This window comes from Psammomys obesus, unplaced genomic scaffold, assembly GCF_907164565.1.
Source record: "Psammomys obesus unplaced genomic scaffold, mPsaObe1.curated_primary_1811, whole genome shotgun sequence".
NCBI lineage: Eukaryota > Metazoa > Chordata > Mammalia > Rodentia > Muridae > Psammomys > Psammomys obesus.
Genome location: NW_026588752.1, coordinates 7,910,146 through 7,925,803, shown reverse-complemented (window position 1 = coordinate 7,925,803; position 15,658 = coordinate 7,910,146). Strand labels below are relative to the sequence as shown.

Here is a 15,658-nt window from a genome sequence, read left to right as displayed (position 1 = left end):
GAACAGTCACTGCTCTTAACCTCTGAGCCATCTCTCCAACCCCTCTGTTGGGATTTATTTTAAAATATGCCATGCATAGGACAGATCTGGTATGAAAGATATTTATTGAATGGAGATGGAGAGGGGGAATGAGAGAGACACAGACATGGTGGGGGAGGGGCACCCCGACAGAGAGGGGAGAAAGCAGAGAGGAGCAAGAGAGAAGTCAGAGGCAGGGGTCCTTTTATCCCAGGCCCCTGGCAATGGAGACCAATGATGACATCACAGGTGGCTAAACAATCTAGGATGGGCTAATACATAGACTTGTGAACTAACATTCCTCCCTTTTCCTATAATTTAAAAAAATGGGAGTCAAGGAAGGGTGGCAAGGTGGAAGTGAGGACGTTGGATTGCTTCTCATGCAAGGTAAGTTAAAGTATATGAATGTAGGCAGCTCTTGCTACCATGCATGGGGGGGTAACAGAGAGAGAGAGAAAGGTAAAAGCACCAAAATGTCCGGATTACATGGTGAGGAGGAAAGGAAGCCCCTGCCCTGGGAAGTTCAGGGTAGAGGGTAGAGTTGCCAGCAGCAGACAGGAACTGAGGAGAACCTGGAGCTGTTTGTCCTGGGCCTGAAGCATACCATTCCAGCCTTTTGTTGATAATAAGTAGCTAACAGACTACTTATCAGCTATCAGTCATCTTTAGCTACTTCCTGCAGACACTGGTTCAGTGATAGGGAGGCCAAAAGGCTGAAGTCCAGGAAGAGTAGGCTGTTGTACTTGCTTTCCAGGATCTGAGAACATCTGCAGCTGGGAGGGAACATAACCAGCTTGATGCACTCTGTGATGTTAGACTGGAGCACTTATAGATAGTTGCTTTGGCGCTGTTGCGAATGTAGGAAACACCTGGGTCTGGCACGTATTGGAGGTTGTTCTGATGTAGCCCTCAAGATCTGGTTAAACTTATTCTTGTTATGTATACTTATTCATGTTGTGTAAACCTGTTTAAGTCATATCTGATTGGCTGATTAAACAGCCTATACCTGGGCAGGGCAGAATGGGGTAAGCATGGCTAAGATTCCCGGGCTTCAGACAAGAGATAGATGGATGGAAAGAGAGGAGGAAGGAGGATGCCATGATGGGTTAGTGTAGAGAAAAAACCATGTGGGCCTAGAGGAAGGACTCTACTAATGGCATAAAAAGGCCCAGATAAAGAATACAAGCAAGTACCATGGAATTATGTATGGAAGGTAGAGCAGATGAGAATGATTAAAGTGGATGGTATTGGATGAGGGCTGGGAGATAGATGGTGAGGTTATGGAGACAATGTAAGTGAAATATCTGCCCAGCCCAAGGTAAATAAGGCAATTATAAAATGTAACATGTGTCTATGTCTTATTATTTGTGATACAAGGTTAAATAAACCACTGTGGTAATAGGGCAAATCATAAACATTATATAGCCCAATATTAATTTTATATTTACTACAACAGGCAGGATACTGGAACATATATATATAGGCAAAAGACAAAATTAAGTAAGTTATGGAGAAATTTTCTTTAGGTGTACATTTGAAACTTTTGGGAGAACAAACAGAGACAAAAGATTTTGATCAAAGAAAAGACTTGAACATGGGAACCTCCATTTACCCAATTGCTGATATGAATTAAAAAGATTTTGTTGGGGCTGGAGAGATGGCTCAGAGGTTAAGAGCACTGTCTGTTCTTCCAGAGGTCCTGAGTTCCATTCTCAGCAACCACATGGTGGCTCACAGTCATCTATAATAATGTCTGGTGCCCTCTTCTGGCGTGCAGGTGTATATTCAGACAGAACATGTATACATAATAAATAAATAAATCTTAAAAAAAAAAGATTTTGTTTTGGATCTGTCATCTAAGGAATGCTGAGGCCAAATTTGGTTGCAGAAGTGTGTAAGCTTCGAGGCCCTTAAAGCAGGTGCTAGGTGTATGAATCTGAATTATCTAGGAGACACTCCAGAGGAGAGCCTGAAGTACAGTGGAAGACATGAGTCCAATGGGTGAAGAGAGAAAAGTAAATCAGTTCTGCCAGACTTGGGGTATCCCCACAAAGTACAGGAGAACCAGAGACTCAAGGGCACAAGCTGGCGAAGCAAGTCGTCATGAGCTCTGCCAGGGACCATAGGGAAGAGTTCCCAAGAGACACAGCCTCGCCTAGCACTAGGATTTTTTTCGATGCATAAGAAAAGGAAAGCTGAGAGATCATGTTGGTAAAGAGAAAAAGATTATTCACCCAAGGGAAGGCGTCTATGTGTGAGTCAGCCAGAAGGGCCAACTGTAGCGTTGAAGGCTGTGGTTGGGGGAGGGGGTATCCTCATTCCCCAGTGAACTGGAGAGATACTGATCAGTCTCTTGGACAAAATGGAATGTTTACACCAATACCCTTACTACCTACTTTTAACGATAGTGGTCCAATATAGAGACAGCACTGGAGGGTGCTTCCACAGGTAATGCCAAATAAACATGAAGTCCAACTTTATGCCAATATTTTGTGCAACAACTGTTAGAAATAATTCATAGGCAATTCCCTCAATTTATTATTTATCATTACATGGATGATATTTTTTGTTGGCTAATTCTGATGAAGATACTTTAGAGAAAATGTTTAAGGAAACACAAAGAAATCTGCTATGCTGGGGGTTACAGATTGCTCCAGGAAAAATACAGAGAAAAGATTCTATTAGCTATCTGAATTAAAAAATAAAATAAGTCAACAAAAATTTTGACCACAAAAATTTTGATTTGTAGGAATCAATTGCAACAACTTAATGATTTTCAAAAATTAATGGGAGATTATTAACTTTCTGAGGCCTACAATTGATTAAGTACTTATGAATTAAGTAATTGTTTCAAACATTACAAAGAGATTCAGACTTAAACAGTCCAAGATGTTTAACGACTGAAGCAGAAAAAGAGTTGCCCCTGGTAGAACAAAGACTGTAAGATGCATATGTGGATCCTAAACTTGATTGTATTTTGGTCATTTTGCCTTCAACTCATTCTCCTACTGGGCTCATTATGCAAAGGGAAGATAGTATTATGGAATGATTTTCTTAGCACATAAAGTAAAAAATTAACTGTGTACATAGAAAAGTTTTCTAAATTAATTGGAAAAGGTAGAATAAGGCTACGCCAATTGTCAGGAATAGATCCAGCTGACATTGTAGTACCTTTTACTAATACCGAGATTATGTTATTGTGGGTAATCAATGAAGAGTGGCAATGAGCTTGTAGTACTTAAGAGAAATTAATAACAAATATCCTAAAAGCAAACATATACAGTTTATAAAAAGAACTAATTGGATTCTCCCACGTATTGTAAAGGGAACACTGATTCCAGGGCCCCGACATTCTATACTTATTCAAATAAGATGGGAATGGCAGGTTATAAATCAGACAAAATAAGCAAGGTGATCAAAAGCCCACATATCTCAGTTCAAAAATCAGAATCATATGCAGTCCTTAGGTATTGTTAGATTTTCCTGAATCTCTTAATATAATTACCGATTCTCAATATGCAGAAAGAGTTGTTTTGCATATAGAAACTGCTGAATTTATTCCTGATAACTCAGAATTAGCTTTGTTATGTATGCAATTGTAACAGGCCATCAGAAGTAGAGACTATCCATTATATATACTACTCATATTCTGTCTAATACAGGTCCATTGGCATGAGGAAATGAGAAAGTAGATTAATTATTAATAGAAAATGTTAGAAGCTTCAAATTTTCATGAAAAACACCATGTTAATAGGAAAGGTTTAAAGAAAAAACTCTCTATCACTTTGGCATAAGCCAAATAAATTTTTTTTAAAGTGTTCTATGTATAACCAAACTCCATCACCTGCTGAAAGTAACCCTAGGGGTACCTAAGAAAATGAAATCTGGGGGCTGGAGAGATGGCTCAGAGGTTAAGAGCACTGGTGGCTCTTCCAGAGGTCCCGAGTTCAATTTGCACCAATCACATAGTGACTCACAACCATCTATAACAAGATCTGGTGTTGGTGACCTCTTCTGGTGTGCAGGCACACATGCAGGCAGAACATTATACACATAATAAATAAATAAATATTAAAAAAGAAACGAAATCTGGCAGATGGATGTGTTTCATTTTGCAGAATTTGGAAGACAAAAGTATGTACACCATATCATTGATATGTACTTGGGGATTCCATAGGCATCTGCTTCAAGTTCTGAAAAGGCTGCTTGTGTAATTACACATTTATTGGAAATAATGGCAGTCATGTGTATGCGTGCACAAATTAAGACTGATAATGCAGCTGGGTGTGGAGGATTACATGCCTGTAATCCAGAGCACTCTGGGAGGCAAAGGCAGGAGGATCTCTATGAGTTTGAGGCTAGCCTGGTCTAGAAAGTGAGTCCAGGTCAGCCAAAGCTATACAGAGAAACCCTGTCTCAAAAACAAAACAAAACAACAACAACAAAAAACAACTTAAAAGGATTGATAATGCTCTTGTATATGTATCTAGTAAGTTGGAGCAATTCTTTGTATATTATAATATAAAGTACATTACTGGTATAGCACATAATCCTACAGGCCAGGCAGTTGTAGAAAGAGCTAATTGTACTTTAAGAGAGATGCTTATTAAACAAAAAGGGAGAGGAAAGACCTCCAGGGACTGACTAAGTAATGCTTTGTTAACTCTAAATTTTCTTAGTGTTGGTGAAAAAGGAACAACAGCTGCTGAGAGACACTGGGTTACAGAAAAAAAAAAAAAACAAAACAAAACAAAAAAAACAACTGTACAATTAGATCAACCCATTTACTATAAGGATGTGTTGATAGCAGAATGGAAACCTGCAACAGTTTTGAGATGGGGATGTGGTCATGCTCATGTAGCTACAGGGAATTAAAAAATATGGTTACCAACAAAACTTAAAATTAGGTTTGACCAGGCAAGATCTCCTACTAGCTGAGACATGTCTTCATATAGTAAATGAATTTTATTGGCTACCTGGTTCTCGTGATGCACAAATGTACCTATGATATGATATGGTATGATATGATAAAAGTTGGAAAGATCAAAAGACCAGATAACAATGAAGATGAAGCAAGTATCCCAGCTGATCCAGCCTCTCAGACTGCCTCAAGACTGTTTCCTCAAGAACCTATATCCGGGTCAACTTCAAAAGGGCTAGCCCAAATGATCATCCCACAGAGACTGGACAGAAAACACAGAGACTAGACAAAAACAAACAAACAAATAAATAAAAAGAAAGCACACAGACTGGACCTAAGACATATAGACTAGACAGAAAACAGAGACTGGAAAGAAAACACAGAGATTGGACAGAAAAAGATACAGCTAGTTTTTTTCAGCACTTGGCCAATATCCTCATTTTCTAAGGGTACCTAGAAGATGTTTTTACCCCCAGACAGCAAAAAGTAATTTTACCCCTATTTCCAAAATGTTGGGTGGGTATTTTTGGTCAAATATTTGGTCAAAATTTGGTCAAAATATTTGGTGTATTTTGGATTGGTCACGGTAAGGGAGGAAACAAAGTAAAGGGTGGAATCAGGGATCTCTTTCTTTCTCCCCTCTATCCTTTTTCTCTAATCTTTCTCTCTTAGCTAGTGTCAGGGGAAATGAGGAGAAAGGGGGAATGATAAAAGAAAAGGGGGGATATAGGATGATAGGATGAAAGACAGAGTATTGAATCTACTAGTCTCAAAAATATATATTAGTATGGATTATTGTATATTTATAGAAATTTAAGATTGTTTTGTTCAACTTTTGCTTAGTGTGTTGTACATATACAACTTATTTGAAAATGTGATGTAAATTTCTAGTCTGTTTTTTGTAAAGTTCTAGTCTTATGAAAGTTAACTATTGCAAACTGTTCAGGATAATTAGAGATGCAAATTAGTAATTAGTCACCTGTAAATAATCTTACTTGTAGCCTTGTTAGATACTAGTTTAGTTAATTACAGAAATAAGCTTTATTTAGTCTCTTGTATATGTTTTCAAGTTTAAGCAGATAGTACATAGCTAGAAACAAGCAACATTGCTCTAATATACTAAGATAGATAGATATGAATATGCTCTATATAATGGTAGATAAATAGGTGGCCTTCAAACACTTCAGAGATCTCTACAATATGGCATTTAAAGATAGTTTAATAATAACAGGATTTTTTGCCAGTGGTGGTGGTACATGCCTTTAATCTCAGCATGCGGAAGGCAGAGCTCTGCAGGCAGATTACTGTGAGTTCAAGACCATCCTGGTTTACAAAGTGAATCCGGGACAGCCAAGTCTACACAGAGAAGCTCTGACTCAAAAAACAAAACAAAAACAAAAAAAGCTATTCTGATAGAGAGACACATCTGCACCTAGCAGCACCTCTAGTCTACTAAAAAGAAAATGATGAGCATTTAGAGAAACAAATGTGGCAAGATTACCATGGAAGAATAAACTGTTCTTCAACTGCTAATAGTGGGCTGTCTGCCCAAACTGTGAAAAAGCAGAACACTGGGAAATTGACAGCCAAACTTTTCAGAGACTAAGTGGTCCTTCCTTCAAAATTCCTGCTTCACAGAAAACTCTGTCACAGATTATGGGCCAGTAGACTGACGATTGGATGCTCCCCACGACACAGAGTAACCTCTGGTGAGTGTCCAGGCAGTTAACTGTCTTTGTTATTTTTTTAGTTCTAGAAGCTCTATGTTTCCTAGCTATTCGCTTAATATTATTTTCTTCTAAAGTCAGGGGCTATCAGGTAGGGACCAGAGAAGGAGAGGAGGAGATTGCCATTAGGACAGACAGATGGAGTAGAAGCAGCCAAGGAGGCTAAGATGACAGGTAACATGAGCACATGGCTGGGAAGCAGCCAGGCCAGTAGACAGGTTAGAATAGATCAATATCTGCCCAGCTGGAGTACTTTTTTGTTTTTTTCAAGACAGGGATTCTCTGTGTAGCCTTGGCTGTCCTGGACTCGCTTTGTAGACCAGGCTGGCCTCAAACTCACAGTGCTCTGCCTGCCTCTGCCTTCTGAGTGCTGGATTACAGGTGTGCCCCACTGTGCCCAGCCCAGCTTAGTATTTCAAAGCTTATTAATAAGTCCAGTAGCTCTCTGGCTCATCATTTGGGAGTTAAAACGGGAATAGAAAAAAAAAAAAAACACATTATATTATTTTACAAACAAATGCTGGAGATCTGGCTCTGTCTGGCTTCAGAACACGTGTTGCACAGCAAGGAGGATCCGAGTCTGGATGCCAGCACCTTTGTCACAGTTCAGTCACGGTCTTGACAGCAACTGTAACACCAGCGATATGGACAGCAGTGAAGGCAGGAGGACTGAAGGCCTAGGTCACTAACAGCTTACCAACACAAACAAGAACTTTAGGCTCTAGAAGAGACCCTGCCCCAAAAGAATAAAGTAGAAAGTGATGGAAGAGGACAACGAATGTCCTCTTCTGGCCTTTGCTCAGAGCATATACACGTGTGTACATCACACACACGCACGCATACACTACATACAAACTCTTCCACGTGTGCATGCACTAACATACACTCTCTTTATAAGTCGATAAATGAGGGACTGGAGAGCTGGCTCAGAGGTTAAGAGTAATGGCTGCTCTTCCAAAGGTCCTGAGTTCAATTCTCAGCAACCACATGGTGGTTCACAACCATCTAAAATGAGATCTGGTGCCCTCTGCTGGTCCACAGCACACAAGCAGGCAGAATGCTGTATCAATAATAAATAAATCTTAAGATTCTTAAAAACAAAACAAAACAAAAACCTAACTAACTAAGTAAATAATAAATAGAAAAACATCTGAGGATGATGGCAATGTTTTTTTATTTTTTATCTTTTTATGTTTTTTCAAGACAGGGTTTCTCTGTGTACCTCCGTGTTGACTATCCTGAAATTTACTCTGTAGACTAGGTTGGCCTTAAACTCAGAGATCTGCCTGCGCCTGCCTCTGGGTTCTAAGATTAAAGGTGTGCACCATTAGCCAGGCATGGCGGTGCATGCCTTCAATTGTAGCAGTTGGGAGGCAGAGTCAGGTGGATCTCTGTGAGTTTGAGGTCAGCTTGGTGCCAGGACAGCCAGGTCTACACAGAGAAACCCTGTCTCAAAAAAAAAAAAAAAAAAAAAAAAAGTGGACACCACTGCCTTGCTCATGGCAGTGCCTTTAGTTCCTGGTATTTAAGTGGAATTCTGAATCTGAGGCCAGCCCGTTTCACAAAGCTAGTTCCAGGACAGCCACATATACTGTGAGACCCTATCTAAAAAAGAAAACAAAACAAAAAAGAAAGAGAAAGAAACGAAAGAAGGAGGGAAAGAAGGAAGGAAGGGAAAGAAAAAAAGAAAGAGAAAAACATGTTTAAGAAATAAACAGCTATTTTTTTGGCAGCGATTTCTCTTAGTGTTGGTTGGTTCCGGTTAGCAGCAGCTGCTCCAGTCATGAGGGGCCTCTGGCTAGTGGGGCACAGCGCTTGCTCAGGAATGTTCGTGATGAGTTTACCCCTCAATCCCAAGCCTTTTCTCAAAGGAATGACAGGAAAGCCAGTGATGGTAAACCTAAATGGGGAATGGAATACAAGGGCTGCCTGGTCTCTGTATACAGCTACATAAGCATGCAGCTTGTAAACAGAGAAGAATATTTAGATGGGGCAGGTCTGGACATCTGCGTGAAGTTCTAATAAGGTGTGATAATGTCCTGTATATCAGAGGCGTTGAGGAGGAGGAGGAAATGGGGAAATGTAGGTAGGTAGGTAGATATTTCTTTTTTATGTGAATGTCTATACAATAAAGATTTGGGTTTTTAAAAATAGTCACCAGGTGCAGTGGCATATACCTGTAATCCCAGTACTCTGGAAACAGAGGCAGGTGGATTTCTATGAATTCGAGGCCAGCCTGGTTTACAAAGCGAGTCCAGGGCAGCCAAGGCTACACAGAGAAACACTGTCTTGAAAAAACAACAACAAAATCAGAAATAAATAGCTGGGATACATGCAGCTCTGTCTTACAAAAACAAAAGAAAATGAAAAACAAACTTAAATGAATAAATAAATAAATAGATCTAAATCTAGCCATATCAATAACATTAAATATTAATGGACTAAATACTTAAAGGCAGAGAGACAGGCAAAAGTCATGTGGGCCGGAGGCTGAAGCAAGAAGGTAGCCCAGGAGTTAGAGCCAGCCTGAACAGAAGAGTGACCTCCTCTATTTTCTTTCCCCTTCAGTGCTGGGATTGAATTTAGAATCTTAAAGACAAAGTCTTTCTTTAATTTTGTTTATTTAGTTTATGGTTATAGTTATTTTGCTTGTGTACATTTTCCTGGCCATCAGGTATGTGCCTGGCACCTGATAGACCCAGAGGAGAGTGGTAAATCCCCTAGGTCTGGAGTTTTAGATGGTACCAAGTGAACTGTGTGAACTGCTGCCAGGATGTTGGGAATCAAACTCTGGGCCTCTGGAAGAGCAGCCAGTGCTTTTAACACCTGACTCTTTATTTGCTTGTTTGTTTGTTCATTTGTTTTTCGAGACAGGGTTTCTTTGTGTAGCCCTGGCTGTCCTGGAACTCACTCTGTAGACCAGGCTGGCCTCCAACTCAGAGATCCACCTGCTTCTGCCTCCTGAGTTCTGGGACTAAAGGCGTCTGCCACCACTGCCCGGCTAACCTGAACAAACTTTTTCAACATTTTTTTTTTTTCTTGTTTTTCTTCCTTTTTGAGACAGGGTTCCTCTGTGTAACAGAGCCCTGGCTGTCATGGATTTGCTTTGTAGACCAGGCTGGCCTCAAAAATCATAAGAGATCTGCCTGCCTCTGCCTCCCAGAGTGCTGGGATCACAGGCGTGTGCCACCGCGGCTACCTGAACAATTTTTTAAGTTCAGACAGTTTGTTAGATTCTTTTTCAAAAAAAAATAATAAATTATGGGCTGGAGAGATGGCTCAGTGATTAAGAGCATGGTCTTCTCTTCCAAAGAATCCGAGTACCGGCCCCACCCGGCTGTGGTGGTGGAGGCGGGGCGGAGCGGGGAGGGCGAGGCGGGGCGGGCCGAGGCGGGCCGAGCCGAAGCGGGGCACCACCCTCTGCCACTCAGAGCGCAGCGTTCGGCGCCGCGCCAGCCCGCGCCATGAGCTACCTGTTTGGGCGTGCCGCGCTGCGGGCGTTGTTGTGCGGGCCGCGCTTTCCAGGCCTGCTAGTGCGCCCCAGTTCCGGTGAGTCCTTCGCCCGTGGGGAGCTGGGCGGATGGCGGCTGCGCGGCCTTTGTTTGCGCACGTGCAGCAGCCGAAGGCTTGGTTTTGTCCCTAAGGACCGTGCAAGCGCCACCCTCAACAGCCAGAAAATCAGGGCTTTGAGCAGAAGAAAGCCAAAGCCTCGGCGGGGAGACTAGCAGACCCGAGGCTCCTAAGGGTGTGGGGTCACATTTTCAGGCAGCCGTTGTTTCCAGGGATTGAAAGCCAACCTGAGTCAGAGCAGGCCCAAGACAACCCGGCCACTTCTTGGGGTCTTGGCCCTTGCTACCCATTAATGGGATGCTGAGAGCCTTTCTTTCATGAGCTCTGGAAATTGAATAGTCTCACCAAGGCACAGACAAGCAGGCACCAGAGTTCTGGGGCTATCCTGGGTCTCCTGTCATTTCGGTTTGGGGAATGATCAAGAGAGACTTCTTTCCTTGCGTTTTATTCAGTGGGCATCCGTTGTGGCCTGAGGATGAAGCCTGCTCTCCCTTTTCTAAACTCTTAACTTGGCGTTTCTCTTAACTTTGGTGCACTTTTGTGAGACAGCCAGGGGCTAGGATCCTCTCAGAGTAGCGTTTGGTCTTGGGGGAGGCTCTCAATGCCTTGGCAGTAGCAGGAGCACTAGGACAACTTCAGACTTGGAGATAAAAGTGTTCTCCTGAGGGGCAACATGGACCCGCGGGCAGCTTGGTTCCAGTCCTCATCATCCCCCATCATCGTCCTTTTTAATTCCTACCCCTTGGTCCCCAGGACTCAGCCGTCCTAGAAGTTTCTGTGGTTTCATGCCACTTCTGCACACCCAAAGGATAAGCCCCCAGTGGGTAGGTCTGGGCTTCATAGAGTCTGGTACCCTGGAGTCATGTGAGGCTAGACTTAAGTTTTCTTTCCAGGAGGTCATCATCGCCAGGCCTCTCTAAGTTATCTGAGCCTTTTTAGGGAAACCACCTCCACCTTGGGCTGTTTCTGCTTACTGCCAGGGCAGCCCCTGTTTGTATTTGTTCTTCCAGACCTCCCGACATGGTGGCAGGCACTTTCCAGGACTGTGATGTCTGAGCTCTGTCAGGGATCTAGGTGGGAGGGACCTGAAAATGGGGGGCATCCTCACCCCCGACCCTTCCTCTTTTACAGGAGGACCCTCCTGGCCTCAGGAGCGGGCGCTGGTTAAGGTGAAACCAGATGGGGTGCAGCGGAGGCTAGTGGGGACTGTGATACAACGCTTTGAGATGCGGGGCTTCAGGCTGGTGGGGATGAAGATGTTGCAGGTATCTGCCCTTGGCTGTGGTGCCCCTAAAGTCTCCTAGTGCTGGTAGTTGCAAGGATTGGGAGGTAGCCATTCTGGGAGCTAATTTCTGTAGCTGTGTCTGAAACCAGTCAGCGGTTTGCTCTCCCAGGGTTTGTCTCGCCCTTCTCTCCCCACAGGCACCAGAGAGCATCCTGGCTGAGCACTACCATCACCTAAAGAAGAAGCCCTTCTACCCAGCCCTTATCAGCTACATGAGCTCTGGGCCTGTGGTGGTCATGGTACAGCAGGGCGGGAGCAATGGGGTGGGGGTGTACGGGGTGTCTTCCCCCAAGCAAATGAAAGGGCTCAGCCTGAGCCCAGGGCATCTGGGGCCCCTCAACTTACTTTCTAACTTTCATATCTATGCTGCAGGTCTGGGAAGGGGACAATGTGGTCCGCATCTCAAGGGTCATGGTAGGACACACTGACTCAATAAAGGCAGCCCCTGGGACAATCAGGGGAGACTTCAGTGTTCACATCAGCAGGTATGGAGGCACTGATACCCTTAGTCTCCCAATGTGGGGTAGTGAAGGCCAGTATTAGCCAGGTGGTGGTGGCACATGCCTTTAATCCCAGCGACAGAGGCAGTAAAATCTCTGTGAGTTCGAGGCCAGCTCTTCTACAGAGTGAGTTCCAAGACCACCAGGGTTACACTAAGAACCCCCCTCCCCCCCCAAAAAAAAACCAGAACAAACAAAAAGGCAGCCCACACTTAGGACAGATCCTTAAAGTTGGGCAGTGGTGGCTCACACCTTTAATTCCAACACTTGGGAGCCACAAGCAGATGGAGTTCTGAGTTTGAGGCTGGCCTGGTCACAAAGCAAGTTCCGAACAAGTACACAAAGAAACTCTGTCTCAAAAAAAGACAAAAAAAAACCCCCAAATCCTTGAGAAGTGGGTGTCTTTGGCTGGAGAGATGGCTCAGGGGTTAAGAGCACTGTCTGTTCTTCCAAAGGTCCTGAATTCAATTCCCAGCAACCACATGGTGGCTCACAACCATCTATACTGGGATCTGATGTCCTCTTCTGGCCTGCAGGTGTATCATGCAGATAGAGCTCTCATACATGTGAAACATAAATAAATAAATAAAAGCCAGATGTGGTGGCACTCAGTGAAGCAGAGGCAGGTGGATCACTGTGAGTTCAAGGATAGCCTGGTCTATAAATTTAGTCCAGGACAGCCAAGTCTATACAGAGAAACTGTCTTAAAAAAAAAAAACCAAAAAACAAAAACCCTAAAAAAACAAAACAAAAACAAAAACAAAAAAACAAACAAAAGGAGAGGTTGTCTTGCTGGGCTGAAAGTAAAGCCAAGAGGCTTCTGATAGTGAAGTGTTTGCTTTAAGATTAAAAACAACAACAAAATTTATTTATTTATTTATTTATTTATTTATTTATTTATTTATTTTTGAGATAAGTCCTCAGGTAGGCCAGGCTAGCTTTGAGTTCATTCTGTAGCTCAGGCTGTCTTGAACTCTTGATATTCCTGCCTCTACTAGTGTTGAATTTAAGTATGCTACCATGTCTGACTGAAACATTTTTTTTCTGGCTCTCTAGTATTCTGTTTTGGTTGACAACCATGAGGGTTGGCTCTGGTAGGGAGGCAGCTCTCAGAGCTTGTGAAAAACTGGGGCCAGGCTAGATGGAAATTTCCAGCCCAGTTACTGCCCACCCACTTCCCCTTCTTCATTCCCTTCATTTTTTTTTTTTCTTTCCGGATAAAATCTCATGTAATCCAGGCTGGTTTCAAACTGATTATATTGCTGAGGACAGCCACAAATTTGTAAGCTCCCTGCCTCTACCTGCCAAGTACTGGGTGATTCAATCCCCTGCCAAGTGCTGGGGATTGAACTCAGGGCTTTGTGCATGCTAGGCAAGCACTCTGCCATCTGAGCTATATCTCTAGCTTCCTTTTTAATTGTGTGTGCACCTGAATGTCTGTGCATGTGCTTGTAGTACCTGCGGAAGCCAGAGTGGGTGTTAGATGTCCTAGAGCTGGAGTTACAGGTAGTCGTGAGCTGCCCTATTTGGGTGCTGGGAACCAAGTGCAGGTCCTTGGCAAGATCAGGATGTGCTCTTAACTGCTGAGCCATCTCTCCAGCCCATCTCCTCCTTCCTTTCTGAGGCAGGGCCTCCCTCTGCAATCTAGACTGGCCATGAACTCAAGGCAATCCTGCTGTCTCAGCTTCTTCAGTGCTGGTGTTACAGGCTTGCAGCACCATACCATTTCCAAAATGCCTTTCTCTTCTTTATATTCACCTTTTTCCCCTGACAGAGGGCAGCAGGCTAGAGGCAAGTTATCTCTGCGACCCCTCTCACTGTGGCACAGGCTTCACCTTTTCTACTTCTCACAGGAATGTCATCCATGCTAGCGATTCTGTGGAGGCGGCCCAGAGGGAGATCCAGTTGTGGTTTCAGAGCAGCGAACTGTTGAACTAGACAGACGGTGCTCACCATGGCAGCTACTACCCGGCCTGAGGGTTTGAACTATCCTTTGCACTTCAGGGTCCACTCATGACCAACTACCTCTGTCAACAAGAACTCAAGTCCACACCCTTCCCATCTCCCCAAGCCACTCCTTGTTCACCCTTTGTCCAACTCCAGCCCAGGGGAATCTAAGCCACAACTTTATGTGCCTTTTTGTATCCTAAGCCAACACAATACTGGACCATATCCTTCCATACCAACGTGCCAGACAAACCTTTGGGGCATTGTCAAAGGTGACTTTGCCGGCCTCAGAGGATAGATATTAAAATCTTACGCTTAAAATGGGAATGGTGTACTTGGTATTTCTGCCATGTCAACATTGTGTGACCTTTCCTGGGCAGACGTGAACAAATGCCTGTTCACCCCAGATAAGGCACCAACAATAGACCAGAGTAACGCTTTCATTCATTTCTAGCTTGGTGAACCCATGAGTTGATTGGACTGGCTTATAGGAAAATGGATGAGAGGTTAGCCCCAGAGGCATGGATGACCTCAGAACACCCCAGCCACTGAAAAGTACCACCAAGCCCGGGCACTGACATCAAGCGTGATAGAATCCTGCTTTCAGTTAACCTACCTCTTATATGCCCTGGTGTCCTTGCCCCAAGACTACTTCGAGTGGGAAGTACTAGGTGGGGAGTCAAGGGTAGAGTTTTAAAGCCCGGGATTACTATTACCCTAGTCCCAGCTACCACTGTATTCTACTTATTTCATTGACATGGCTACAGGGACAAGCATCCGGTAGGTCACCACAGCAATGATGGAAACTGCTTTACTCAAGCGCTCTGACGAGTGCCTTTATGTGTGGTGTGAACAGTAGACTTGAAACTTACAGCTTTACTCCCCCAGGAGGAAGATCCCTTCACTTTGGTAAATATATGAACCACGCAAGAGTCCAGGGCTCATGAAACCAAGATCCCAAACAAGGTTCTTTTGCTGGTGCCATCACAGTTCCGCCCAGTCTGATTCTTCTGAGAGAGGGTGGCAACAAGGGCTAGGTAGGGGCCTTAGGCCTCTTCAAGGCACAGTGAGACTGTTGGTAGGAGTACCAAGTCTTTGTGGGTATTGTGTGTCAGGTCTCCTGAAGCTGGAACAGTGGAAGGTACTCACATCTCTTCCTCAGTGCTCTCAGGCCCCGAAGAGCCTCCTCCACTCCTGACCTGAGGTGGTCTATGATGGCGACCGCTGCCTAATGTCCATTAATTTTCACGTTGACACATGCAAATCACATCTCACCCCGGATCCTGAAGTCCCTGGACTAAGTAGTTGATAAATCATGACCGCTTCTGAAGTTAATTTGACAAGTTATTCCACTTTCTGACCTCTCGACAATGGAACCCAGTTCTGGGTTCTCAGCACTGGTCTCCCTGCCTGGCAGCTTCAACTGAATCGATGAGTGCAGTGATCCTCGCCACTCTGGAATTTTCACCCGGGCTGGCCACGCGAGGGAGCTATTAGCTTTGCAAGCTCCAGATCCTCTGCACTGCGAGGGAGTGTCCAAAAGGCAGAGCTGTGATGGTCCCGACTTCCACAGCCGATATCTCGCCGCCTGGCGAGCTTGGGTGCGTGGACTAAGCAGTACCGCTCTGCGTCACTGAATCCTCCCACTCGCAGTCCCAGCAAGCTGCGCGCCACGGTGGGCGGAATGTCC

At 44.0% G+C, this 15,658-nt stretch overlaps 1 protein-coding gene and 1 pseudogene across 1 annotated transcript; both read left to right on the top strand.

Annotated features, from left to right (window-relative positions):
- Positions 1–8,500: 8,500 nt before the first annotated feature.
- Positions 8,501–8,741, top strand: LOC129674697 (small nuclear ribonucleoprotein F-like; annotated as a pseudogene).
- Positions 8,742–10,067: 1,326 nt separating this feature from the next.
- On the top strand, positions 10,068–14,289 carry Nme4 (NME/NM23 nucleoside diphosphate kinase 4). The gene is made up of 5 exons (XM_055604640.1): positions 10,068–10,215; positions 11,368–11,501; positions 11,659–11,760; positions 11,894–12,006; positions 13,875–14,289. The coding sequence occupies exons 1-5, from the start codon at positions 10,131–10,133 to the stop codon at positions 13,957–13,959; spliced, it is 519 nt and encodes a 172-aa protein (XP_055460615.1). The 5' UTR covers positions 10,068–10,130; the 3' UTR covers positions 13,960–14,289.
- Positions 14,290–15,658: the final 1,369 nt, after the last annotated feature.

What these genes read in the sequence shown, in the direction of transcription:
- Nme4 (XM_055604640.1), top strand. Translation starts at nt 10,131, where the DNA reads ATGAGCTACCTGTTTGGGCGTGCCGCGCTGCGGGCGTTGTTGTGCGGG. An exon ending in TGGGGATGAAGATGTTGCAG is followed by an intron (nt 11,502 to 11,658) that starts GTATCTGCCCTT and finishes CTCTCCCCACAG; the next exon opens with GCACCAGAGAGCATCCTGGC. An exon ending in TTCAGTGTTCACATCAGCAG is followed by an intron (nt 12,007 to 13,874) that starts GTATGGAGGCAC and finishes TACTTCTCACAG; the next exon opens with GAATGTCATCCATGCTAGCG.